The 13,198-nt window shown below is 47.4% G+C and overlaps 1 protein-coding gene across 4 annotated transcripts in view; it reads right to left on the reverse strand.

Annotated features, from left to right (window-relative positions):
• Positions 1-5,987: 5,987 nt before the first annotated feature.
• Positions 5,988-13,198, reverse strand: part of LOC105496304 (ribophorin II) — a 60,089-nt gene continuing 52,878 nt past the window's right edge. The window contains exons 16-19 of one of the 4 annotated variants that reach the window (XR_011613371.1): positions 10,890-11,019; positions 9,152-9,199; positions 6,242-6,319; positions 5,988-6,154 (exon numbers count right to left, since the gene is read on the reverse strand). Coding sequence is in view for 2 of the 4 variants with exons in the window: in XM_011766628.3 (XP_011764930.1) it covers positions 6,307-6,319; positions 9,152-9,199; positions 10,890-11,019 (191 nt within the window). In the remaining 2 variants the exon portion in view is untranslated. Of the gene's footprint in view, positions 6,320-9,151; positions 9,200-10,889; positions 11,020-13,198 lie in introns of all 4 variants that reach the window. The other 3 variants (XR_011613372.1, XM_011766628.3, XM_011766629.3) reach the window with 3 other exon arrangements.

A 13,198-nucleotide genomic window follows, 5' to 3' on the forward strand; every position in this document is an offset into this window, starting at 1 on the left:
ACTCTGTCTCTAAAAAAAAAAAAAAAAACCATAAAACAAAGCACCCCACAGGTTAAAGGTGCAAGTAAGGAATCACTCAGATTTAACATGAAAAAATACAAAATACCTCAATATTTTTATACTGATCACATATTAAAATGATATTTTAGATACACTGGGTTAAATTAAAGATATTAAAATTAATTTCACCTGTTTCTTTTTAACTTTTTTATCTTGGTTTCCAGAAAATGTAAAATCCCCTATGTAGCTTGCCTTGTATTTCTATTGGACAGCGCTGGTAGAGATGATTTTTTTGAGAAATTTTGCTATAAAGGGAAGCAGAGAACTGGAGCCACTGACCCGAGGCCCCTGCATCAGTGATTACCCAACTTTTGCTATTCATGAGCCATTTTATCGGGGCCAAATATTCCCACACATCACCTACCCTCTGCGTGCCTCTGATCAGAATCTATGAACTTTCTGGGGTGACTGAAATGTTCTATATTTCGATTTGAATGGTAGTTATACCAGTGTTGTTACATACAAAAATTCATTCAGTTGTTCACTTAGGATCTGTGCATTTTGCTGTGAGTAAATTAAACCTAAAAAAAAAACCCTGACAACTGTGAAAAGTCTGGATGACGGGATGTCTGTTTTGATTTAAAAAGTGCAAAAGAGGGGCCAGGCGCGGTGGCTCAAGTCTGTAATCCCAGCACTTTGGGAGGCCAAGGCGGGCGGATCATTTGAGGTCAGGAGTTCCAGACCAGCCTGGGTAACATGGTGAAACCCCGTCTCTACTAAAACTACAAACATTAGCCGGGCGTGGTGGCACGTACCTGTAATCCCAGCTACTAGGGAGGCTGAGGCAGGAGAATCACGTGAACCTAGGAGGCGGAGGTTGCAGTGAGCAGAGATGACGCCACTGTACTCCAGCCTGGGTGACCGAGCAAGACTCTGTCTCAAAAAAAAAAAAAAAAAAAAAAGTGCAAAAAGAATCACAGCCTCTTAACATTGATGGGGTGAACAATCCCACCTCTCTGTTGTGCAGCCTAAGACAGTGTTGCCAGGGAAGGAATGACCCAAGCTCCAAGGGCCTGGCAGCCAGGTCTCCAGTCTCCCAGCACCAGAACTATGCAACCAACTCGGTTCCTCCCAGGGTAAAGACCACCTGCTCTCCCTGGGCGCCCGAGAAAAAAAAACTGTGAAGCCTGGGAAACCGTCTGCAGGGGGCCACTGAGGCGGCTCCACCGAGGAGACAATCAGAACAATGGGAGACAAAAGCCCCTCGGAGGAAAAGGCTGGCCTTTGACGGCAGGCGGCCCACTTCAACCAAGAGAGGCGGGCACAAAGGAGGGGGCTGTGAATGGGAGGCGCGCCTGGCCTGCCCCGAGACCCCCTCCTTCCTCCCAGACCCACCTGCTCATATCTTTCCTTGGCCTGTCCCGACAAAACAAAAGCTGAGGGCTCTCTCAACTTCCAATTAGTTTTTCAAATAAAAGAATGACTGCTGGGACCTGCTGCTACTTGTGGTTTTTGAGGTGAATGCAATTATAGAGGGAAAACCGCCATGGCAACAACTCCAGGGCTCCATACCATTAACCACGGCACCAATGGCGTCCAAAAGACTCCACTTGCCCTGCAGAGGAGCTGGGAGCTTCCCACTCCCAGGAGGGTCCTACTGAAGACGGAGTGCTATTTTTCTCCCTAAAGAAATGCTCTAATCAATGGGGGACTTGTCGCTTTTAATGATAATCTCTTCTGTTTGTATTAACTTAAAGTTCACAAAGAGGCTTCCCATCCATTACTTCATTTGTTCTCTACAACAGGCCCCTGAGGAAGGCAGAGCAGGGCACACTGGCCCAGCTGGATTCAACTAGAGGTCAGATTCAAGGAGAGTTGCTCCAGGTCGGCAGGACGGGACTGATGGGGCGGGAAGGGAAGGCAGCACTCTCTCGAAAAGGCTGCTTTAAGACCCCAGGCCCCTCAGGAAATGCTGGGGAGGAAATGAGGGAGCTGGGGAGTCAAGTGACTTGAACTAACAGGTGAATGTAGACCTGCTACAGACTGTTGACTGGGCTCCTGCTACCACCACCTAGGAAATAATAATGACAATATCTGCGCTATTGAGAGCGAACACCGACTCAATGCTAAGTGTCAGGCACTGTGGTATGTGTTGTGGCTGTGAACTCCTCTAATCCCTATAAAGCCCTCAGAGGTATGATCCCCATTTTTACTGATGGGCAACCAAGGCCCAGAGAGGTAAAGGAAGGTACAAAAGGACACACAGCTAATGGGGGAACTCAAAGCAGCTCTGACTCTAAAGCTGATGTGTCTTGTACTCCTCAGAGAAGGCCAGGCCCAGGCGCTACTGCAGTGAATCACTTGAGTGATGAATCCAGTGGATTTCATGAATTATAGGAGAGAGGCCTGCTGTCAGCTCTGGACTCCCAGACCGTCTTGGCTATAGCAGCCAGGTTCTTCCCCTACAGCACTGCTCCAGCACTGAGAGCTGAGTCCCTTTAAGAGGCCAGGTACAGTGGCTCCTGCCTGTAATCCTAACACCTTGGGAGGTAGGGCAGATTGCTTGAGCTCAGGAGTATGAGACCAGCCTGGGCAACATTGCAAAATCCCATCTCTACTAAAAATACAAAAATTAGCCCAGTGTGGTGGCACGCACCTGTAGTCCCAGCTACTCCAGAGGCTGAGGTGGGGAAATCACCTGAGCCTGGGAGGTTGAAGTTGCAGTGAGTTGTGATTGCACCACTGCATTCTGGCCTGAGTGACAGAGCAAGACCCTGTCTCAAAAAAAAAAAAAAAAAAAAAAGGGCTTCGCCCAGTGGGTAGGATCAGACAGACAGCATCTGCCTCTGCTATACCCCAATATAAAACTCAGGCTGGCCAGGCGTGGTGGTGCATGCTTGTAGTCCCAGCTACTCAGGAGGCCCAGGCAAGAGGATCCCTTGAGTTCAAGGTCAGCCTGGGCAACATAGTGAGACCCCATCTCTCTCTCTCCTTTTTTTTTTTTTTTTTTAAAAAAAGGTCCTAAGAGAAAAATCAATCCCTTTACCATAGCCCCTAAAAGCCAAGTTTATTCTGGCTTCTGCCCCAGCGAGGATGCTGTTCCTGCCAGTGACACCCTGGCTGCTTGGCCTGCTTCCAGTCGGAATGTGCCGTGCTCTTGCCCCAGAACCTCCGCACTGGCTGATTCTCTGGCTGGAGTGCTCTTCCCCAGCTTGGTATAGGCGCCTTCTCATTCTTCAGGTCTCGGCTGAGCCCTCCCGAGCCATCTAGGTAAGAACTGCTTCATCTGAGGCCCTTCTCACATGTGTGGTCACTGTTCCCTTTCTCCCTCAGCCAGCCTGCCCGTGAGCTGTACCTGGACCAAGGGCAGGGACTGGATCCGTCTTGCTCGCTGTGGTAGCTCTGGACACAGAACACAGCCTGGCACGTGGCAGTGTTTACTGGGCTCTGTTCTCCAGCTCCTGTCTTGAGTCTGCAGGCCAGCCCCAAACCAGCCCGGGAACCCCTTAGCTGTGCCAGCCCTTTCTCCAAAAAGCTGTTTCCTGACTTCCTTCCTGCCAGCCAGTGGCTGTCCTTTGTTCCCAGTGACCAGGACACCCGGCACCCTTTATACTTCCACCGTCGGGTCCTACTACCCACCCCTGCTCCACACCACCCACCCACCCCTGCTCCACACCAACGCCCCCCTCCGCTCACCCACCCCTGCTCCACACTACTGTCCACCCAGCCCTGCTCCACCCAGCCCTGCTCCACCCACCCCTGCTCCACACCACTGTCCACCCATCCCTGTTCCACACTACTGTCCACCCAGCCCTGCTCCACACTACTGTCCACCCAGCCCTGCTCCACGCTACTGTCCACCCAGCCCTGCTCCACCCAGCCCCGCTCCACACCACTGTCCACCCAGCCCTGCTCCACACCATTGTCCACCCAGCCCTGCTCCACCCACCCCTCCTCCACACCACTGTCCACCAGCCTGGCATCCAGTCTATCTCCCAGGCCTGCACAGGTCTGGTGATAGGTGGGAAGTGCCCCTGCTCTCATCCCACACGCTGCTGGTGCTCTCTTTCCTCACCAGTCTGAGCGGCTGAGGTCCCAGCACACCTAAGTAGGAACACTAGGAGCCACCTAAGAGCAACAGGAAGCCACCATCACCCCTTCCCCTCAGAGTGGGATAAGAAACTAAAAGCAGAGGGTCCCAAAGACATATGCCTATGGGAGCCAGGCAGATATCAGAGAAGCACAGTTGCCAGGTGGACTGGCACAGGTGTCCTGTACATGGACACCTGTGGGGGGCGGGGCTGACAAGCTGGAGCTTGTAGGCTCCATCCAAAGAGAGGAGCTGCTATTCAGTGTCAGCTGACTGCCACTGTTCAGGAATCAGGCCCGCCAGGGACAGCTAATTTTCTCTTTCAGGAGAATCCAGAATCCAAAACCAAGATTTGTATACAAAATCTGTCTTCAAACGTTGGTAACTTACTCAATTAAAAAGAAAACACTACAGGTCACAAGTTTGCAACCTCTGGGAAGGAGAAGCCTCCTTCCCATCTTAGAGGCATCCCTATAACTGCCCACATCATCCTCTCACCTGTAGGATCCCATTCAGAACCAGTGTAGAGTTCGAGAATCTTCTTTCCCTTTTTCCCAATCAAAATCCCAATTTCTTCACTGTAGTAAGGTCCAGCTAGGTTGGGGAGCAATCTGATTCAAATAAAACAACTTCCAGCCCCCCAATTCAATAAATAGTATGAGGATTACCATATTTCAAAAGTTAACTAAACATATCATGTTTCAATTAATATTAGGTTGGTGCAAAAGTAATTGCGGTTTTTGCCATTCTAGAACTAGAGGCAATGGGCCAAGGCACATAACTGTGGGTCAATCAGGAAAGATGCCAAGTGGTAAGCCGCGTCAGATTTCAACTCCTTCAATCCTATGAGGTACGTAGTTATCGCTCTTTTACAGAAACACAAAAGATTTATGGAGGTTAATCTACTTGCTCAAGGTCCCTCACCCTAGTAAGTGGCAACACAAGGTTTGCCTGGCTCCAAAGTCTATGCAGTTAACCATGCCAGGCAGTATTAATTCTCTCTGTGCTATTGTATAACCTCATGTAATGGTGGCCCTAGGGCACAACTTCAAACGGGGCATTCTTGAGATGAGTGTGGCCTTCTAGCCTAAAGTCACTCAAGTGGTCAGTGCCATGGTTTGAATTTGTGTCCCTTGAAAATTGATGTTGCAACAAATCCCCATGCGACAGTCTTTTTTTTTTTGAGATGGAGTCAGGCTGGAGTGCAATGGCACGATCTCAGCCGACTGCAACCTCTGCCTCCCAGGTTCAAGCTATTCTCCTGCCTCAGCCTCCCAAGTAGTTGGGATTACAGGCGTGCACCACAATGCTCAGCTAATTTTGGTATTTTTAGTAGAGACAGGGTTTCACCATGTTGGCCAGGCTGGTCTCAAAACTCCTGACCTCAAGTGATCCGCCTGCCTCGGCCTCCTAAAGTGCTGGGATTACAGGCGTGAGCCACTGCGCCCGGCCCCAAGACAAGAGCCTTGAGCAGAGGTCCTAGCTGCGCAGAGGTCCTAGCTGCGGTCCACCTGCACATTCCTGTTGTGTAGCTGTGTTCTTGCCAAGTCACACTCAGTATTTAACCTAACACAGAAAGAGTCTCAAAAATGGGACTCAGCTCACAGAAAATGTTAAAGGGGATAAAAACCCATCCCCTTGGACTCCTAGAAGTCCAAATGGCGCCTTCAGATACCAACAGGACTCCTATGCAGACAGCTGGTGCTCACTGCTGGAGAAGAAGAAAGGAAGCTGGCCTTTCCAGGCAGTTGTCTGTTCTGTTAGGGAGCAAGGGGCAAGAAGAACCAATGTATAAAGGCCTGGAGAAATATGCTGGCATCAACAGCATTTCCAACTAAGTCCTCATGTCATATACCCAAGGACCCCACCACCCAAAAGTACGAGAATAAGCTCTCAATCAGGCCTTTGTTCCTATTATTATCCTCTTTATTCCAAAACAATTACACATTTCAACTTTTCAAATGCAACATTTGGGTGTAACTTAGGAATATTCACAGCATCTTGCACAGTGCCAGAGAAAGAGACTATCTGAGCTCACCAGGTATCTGCTCTGTGTTCGGGAAACTGAAAAACAACAAGCAAAAGTATAACTACAATCTGGACTTTTTTCTTTTTTAAATAAAGTTTTTTTTTTTTGCATTCTTTTCATACTGTGAATTGTTCTTGACTCCTTTTCTTGACATTCAGTTTTCAGAATTTCCATCCTTCTTCTGGAACTAATGTGCTGTTCTGAAAGAAAATGGAGACAAACACAGAATTACTGAGGGTTTCAGTTCACAGTTACAGTTCCTAACTGATGACAACAGAGACACCAAGGTACTCTCCCGCTCTTAAGAGCCCATTTATAAGGGAATAATCATTTATCTACCAAGTCTATTTATGTATGCCCCATCTCATTTTACAAAAGAACATGAGACGGCTAGTTCATAATTAAGCTGATGACAACTTAAATACAAACAACAAAACAAACTCAATAATAACTAAGAAAGTGGTATGCGATAACATAAGGAGATGAGGTAATTCCAGGCACACCTCTCACCGTGCAAGGCCAAAAACATAGTGTAAACTTCAATTAGATGAACAGAGAGGAAAGTTTAAAGAATGCTCATCAATCTTCCAGACTCCAGCTCTGCCAACCAACATGTGGCCCTTCTGTAGCTTAGATGACATCCTGACCATTCATTACAGAAACCTGCACATTCCTGCCGTGTGGCCGTGTTCTTGCCAAGTCACACTCAGATCTAACACAGAAAGATTCTCAAAAACGGGACTCAGCTCACAGAAAGTGTTAAAGGCGATAAAAACCTATCTCCTGTATTCTCTTTTTCCCTTCTGCTGCCTTTCCCTAGATTCTAAGGAGGGATGGGGAAACACAATGAATGAAAATGACAATCTAGCCAGACTGTGCAGCTGAGGAGATGGTTGCAGTGAGTAACCGATGCCGGCAGGCTCCAGCAAGCAGAGGCAGGGTTGCCGACACACAGCATCCATCCTTCAGTGGCAGCTCTTCCCAGGGGTGAGGACTAAGGTGATAATGACCCAGTCTTGCAGAATGGCAGGCTCCAAACCCATTAATAAAGCAGTTCCAAAAGACATGCACAGGCACAGAATTAATCTTGAGGGCTGGGGTGTGCACCCCTAATTCCTTGCCAACATTCAGAAGTTCCTAGGTACACTAAAACATGTGCATTCAGAAACGTTCATGCAGAAGGGATAGCACAAGTATGAAATAAGAACAGCTGAAGGGTAGTGGCCCACAACCACCGACTGTGGCTAGAACTATGTCCCACATTATGTCTGCTCAAATCAATGTCTGCCCTCAGATCGAGAACACTTTGCTACCAGGGGGTTTCCTTTCAAATACTAGGAAGTACCAAATGTCCAAATGGTCAAGTGACTTTCCTCTTCCTCAAGCAATGATTTGGGGATAGCAGGGTAGGAACTGACTTTAAAAATCAAGAGGCCAAGTAAGGTGGCTCACGCCTATAATCCCAGCACTTTTGGGGGCCAAAGCAGGAGGATTGCTTGAGCCCAGGAGCTTGAGACCGGCTAGGGCAACACAATGAGACACCATCTCTATAAAAAAAAAAGTTCTTCTTAATCAAGAAAAGAAAACTGAGTTAAACAATTAAATAACTCAACATTTAGCAGAAAGGACAATTTCTGAAAGCAAATCTCAGACAGAGTGACCGTAATTTAGGATAAAATCAAATGGGCATAGCCACAGAATGGGGGTGGGAGAAGGCTGTGACTCTAAAAGGGGCACTGGGGAACTCTTTGGAGTGTGGCAATATCTATATCTTGATTGAGGTGGTGGTTACATGACTACACAGGTTTTTCAGGATTTACAGAATTGTACACTTGGGTACATTTTTCTGCAGATAAATTATAACTCCATTAAAACCTGGAAAAAACAAACAAAAACAAACAAAACAAATGCAGTTCCCTTCTGTGTTGAGGATAGGTGACCCAGCTTATGCTCACACATCCGTGGAAAGGCTCCAAATCCTATGCTTTTGTTGATCTCTCCTATTTTCAGAGGATTAGAAATTAGATGGTTTTGTGACTTTGGCAGGGAAAGCCATTTCCAAGGCAAAGGATAAAAGAGAACATGACTTGAAAATTCAAATACCTCCCTCCCTTTGTTGGTCTAGGGCAGGGGTCAGCAAACTGTGCCACTCAGGCCAAATCCAGCCCACCACCTGTCTTGATGAATAAAGTTTTGTTGGAACACAGCCACGCCCATTTGTTTATACAGTCTATGGCTGCTTTCACATGACAGTGACAGAGCTGAGTAGTTGGTGCCAAGAGACCATATGGCCAGTTAAGCCTAAAATACTATCTGGCTCTTTACAGAAAACTTTTGCCAGTCCCTGGTCTAGAGGAGCAGATCAATGAAGCATCAGACACTCGCTTTCCTTCCCTCCACTTCCCTCCCATCCTCGGACTGAGATGCAGAAGGAGAATGAGTGGGATTTCACTTCACATTTTAGTCACATGGGGAGCAGCCCTTTTAACATACCCTGAGTGCTAGGAACCTGGATTCTGATGCTAGCTTTGATCTGTGGCCATCAGTCCTTCATAATTTACAGTCTCCCCAAACCACACTCTTTAGCCCAACTAGAGATTGGTGTTACAGAAAAGTCTAGAAACAGTGACAAGGTGTGCCAGGATTTGCCACGGGACCATCATTTAATGAATTTTGGGTTTGTCTTATCCTCATCTCAGCTGTCCTGGAAACAGAGAGAAAGAGGCTTGTCTATAAATAAATAAGTACCCCATGGGATATGAGGGAGAATGAAGTCTTATACAGTCAAAGCCAGGCCAAAGCTGCTCATTGCAAAGTTATCCCATCAGCTGGGCTAATTCAGGAAGCTTTTGCCCTGGTCCAGTCACAACCTCATCTAGCAACTTGAAAAGCAGCCTCAGAATTCAGCTGTGTCGTAGGGAGGGGTGGGAAGAGCAAGTGGGCTGAAAACTAGAGAGATAACTGACATGCATGAGGCGGGCAAGACGGGGAAGGGACCCTGCTTCTGGGATGAGTCCACCCTTCATCTTTACCGTAGTGTCCTATATTTTGCCAATCTACTGCTCTGCTCTGCAGCGATCCTGCCAAAGGAAAGAGGGTTTGAGAATCAAGAAAGGACAGCGAGGGGAGAAATCAGCTGAGGAAAGAAATGACAAACACCCAACCAGAGCTTCCATTAGGGTCACCGATTTTTCCAGGGTAGAGTTCATTCTAGGACTGACAAGGAAAGAGTGGGCTTTAAGCTTCTGAATGGAATACATGAGTAGGGGAGAGGGAGGAGTTACTGATCCTTCTGGGATTCTGATAAAAACCATAGTCTCTCCCCAGAAAATGCATACAACTTTAGGATTCCAGATTAGGAACTCCTGCTAAGCAGGATGTAAACCAAATGGTTTCTACTCAATTCTCACCTTGATTTTGTTCTTATTTTTTATTTTCACAATTTTTTTTAGAGATGAGGTCTCACTGTGTTGCCCAGGCTGGTCTCGAACTCCTGAGCTCAAGCGATCCTCCGGCCTTAGCCTCCCAAAGTGCTGGGATTGCAGGCATAAGCCACCGTGCCCGGCAGATTTCATTCTTCTTGAGTGGGTGACTTCCAGAAAAGAGAGAACTTAGCAGAGCACAGTCTTTTGGCTCTCTGGGGGCCCAGGCAGGTGCTGCACGGGAACAGCGTTCTGCTTTGCAAAAACAACTGAGTCCTGGCTCTTTCTCAGGTACAATGCAGAGCCACCAGGAAAAGGCTACTGGAAGGTGGAAAAAATGAACCAGCTGCCACTGCTGGTGCTAAGGGAAGCTCTGGTGGGCCCTGGATTCCTACAGGAAAGCCAAGGAACACGTCTGTGCCGAGTCTCCATGGTGAAATGCTCAGAAAGTTCACAATGGAGACTCGGGCGGAGATGAGACACCTTCTCCCACCCACTGATGGTCTCCCTGAAAAAGCCTCTCTCTGATCCCCGCACCCTAACTGGCAGCCACGTTGAGGGTACACTATCGAGTTACATTCTTCCAACAAACGTCCCGGATACAAGAAAGCGGCACATCTGAAAACGATTTCCAGAGGTGAAAGCAATTCTGATCTTTTCTTATTGGCCTTTGCGTGGCTGAAATCACTCAGGTTCTAATAAAGTCAAATCAATGAGAAACACCTTTGTGACATTTAAATTTGCCCCCAATTCTGTTTAGCAAGTCAAGCTGCCAGCAAGCTGCTCACGTCAAGGTCTGTCTGACCACCCGTGTGACTCTAAGGTTGTCTGGGTCCTGGGGAGGCGGAGGCTACTGAGGAGATACTCCTTGCCGGGAGCCTCTGCAAAACCTGCCTCAGCTTCTGTGGGAAATAACACAGACCTCGTGCTTCTGGGACAAGCTCCTGGAGCTGTGAGGATTACAGAGGAGCAACTCTCTGGGACATGTTGAGGGTGGGAAGGGCAGGGAAGGATTCTCTGTGGCAGCAGAGAATTTTTACACAGCTAAAGAATTAATCTTCTACCACATCTATGAATGCACTTTCATCTTCATAAAGCAATAATTTTCCTCCCTCATTCTATTGTATTGGGGCATAAATTACTATGGTTGTAATACATTCAAAGCTGACCACTAAGGCCCCTTTTTTGACTTCAAAGTGCTTATGGCTTCTGTATTGGGCTAGGTTAAGGTGCCAGACTTGCCCCTAAGAACACAAATCATTTTGCCACCTACCCTTCAAAGAGCTAGGCTGGTAGAGCTGAGTATTTCTAACCCTACTCTAGATCCCTGGCCCATGTCCAGCCTTACCTCTTGACTGCCTGCTGGGCCAGCATCCGATTGCCAGCCAGAAACGTCACACTGCCCAAGATGGCCAGGTACTTCAAGGTCTGGAACATGTTGAGCTGAGTCCAGTACACATACATGAGCCCCAGCATAGCTGCAAGAAGAGGTGTCATGACATCCAATTAAATGAAACATAATGCTGCCCTGGGGTTGAGGAAAGTTAGGGGCAGCAACTGCTGGATCATGAAAAGGTCTGTAGTCCTACACATTTTTCATTCCTTTGTTTCATTCCTTTGCTCGGATGCCAAAAAGTAGCTAACTCAATATACTAGCCTCTCAGCTGTGGCCACCAAGAAATCCAGGGTGGCAGGCACAATGGCTCACACCTGTAATCCCAACATTTTGGGAGGCTGAGGCAGGAGGACTGCTTGAGCTCAGGAGTTCAAGACCATCCTGGGCAAACAGTGAGACCTCATGTCTACTAAAATTCAAAAAATTAGTCAGGCGTAATGGCCCATGTCTATAGTCCCAGCTACTTAGGAGGCTGAGGTAGGAAGATTGCTTGAGCCTGGGAAGTCGAGGATGCAGTGAGCTTGATCACACCACTGTACTTCAGCCTGGGTGACAGAGTGATACCTCATCTCAAAAAAAACAAAAAACAAAAAACAAAAAAACAGGGTTAACAACTGGACTTCAGTGACCTGTGCCATGTTCCTGCTTATACCTATTTCTCTGCTTTTGTTTAAAACTTCTCTGTCATGTTACATTTAGGATTCATTTCATTTTTCAAATTCTTAACAAAAATACACAGGATATAAACAGGCCGGGTGTGGGAGTCATACCTGTAATCCTAGAACTTTGGGAGGCCGAGGCGGGAGAATCACCTGAGGTCAGGCATTCGAGACCAGCCTGACCAACATGGTGAAACCCCGTCTCTACTAAAACTACAAAATTAGCCAGGTGTGGTGGTGCACGCCTATAATCCCAGATACTTGGGAGGCTGAGGTGGGAGAATTGCCTGAACCCGGGAGGCGGAGGCAGAGGCTGCAGTGAGCCAAGATCGCACCATCGCACTACAGCCTGGGAGAGACAGAGCAAGACTCCATTTCAAAAATAAAAAATAAATTTAAAAAACCAGGATATAAATAACTGAATAATTTCCTTTTTTATGGGGGAAAAAAAAACCCCAAAAAACCTGTAAGTATAATTTGCCACTGTGACCAGGAAGGAAGCAAGGAGGTCTCAGGAAGAAGGCTGAGTGAAAAGGGCTCAGAGCTGGGAACGGAGAGCCCTGGGGTCTGGTCCAGGCCCTGTCCTTACCAGCCGCTTAACTTCTCTGAGCCCAAATTCTCCCAACTTGTCAAAAGGGATCATAATTCCTGCCCCAGTCACCCTCATCAGGGCTATGATGAGAATCAAATAAGAAAACATGCACAAAAAGCACACCGGCAAGAAAAGCCACGCTCTCAACAAATTTATATTCAGGTTTTCTTCTCGGTCTGACCCCAGAGGGCTATCATTCATATCCAGGAACTGAGCCAGAGAAAAAGGTCATCCTGTCAGTTTTGCCCAGACAGATGATGGATGAACTACAGCGGGGTTCCCAACCATTTCTGAGGTCACGGACCACTGCACCATAATAATCTGATCAAAGTCACAACTCTCTCTTTCCCCAGAAAAATACAAACATTTGCCTACAATTTCAAGGGACTTATCTACACACCCCTACAGAATCTGTTTACTATGGGCATACAGATAGTGACTCCTGAAAGAGGCAAATAATTTTAAAAATGTTAAGGTCAGGCCAGGCGTGGTGGTGGCTCACACCCATAATTCTAGCACTCTGGGAGGCCAAAGGCAGGAAGACTGCTTGAGCCAAGGAGTTCATGACCAGCTCTGAACACAGCAAGACCCCATCTCTACAAAAAAATACAAATATTAGCCAAATGTGGTGGCACACGCCTGCAGTCCCAGCTACTCTGGAGGCTGAGGTGGGAGGATGACCTGAGTCTGGGAGGTCGAGGCTCCAGTGAGTGGTGAGTGCACCACTGCACTCCAGCCTAGGTGACAGAGTAAGACCTTGTCTCAGAAAAAAAAAAAAAAAAAAGAACAAAAAATATTAAAGTCACAGTGAAATGCAAGGCACCCCGATCCAATAGCATCAAAAGCCTCTTAAGTGATTTGTGAATTTACTATCTCGTTATGTTTAGGCTGTTGAAGTCCTCAGGTCTCCAGAGAATGATGCAGGACAGCATATCTGACTGTGGAAAGGACTGTTTTCTATTACTGCACAGACAGAGCCGCCAGCAAATGTGAAGATCGATAGGGTGGGG

This window comes from Macaca nemestrina, chromosome 15 (assembly GCF_043159975.1).
Source record: "Macaca nemestrina isolate mMacNem1 chromosome 15, mMacNem.hap1, whole genome shotgun sequence".
Lineage (NCBI taxonomy): Eukaryota > Metazoa > Chordata > Mammalia > Primates > Cercopithecidae > Macaca > Macaca nemestrina.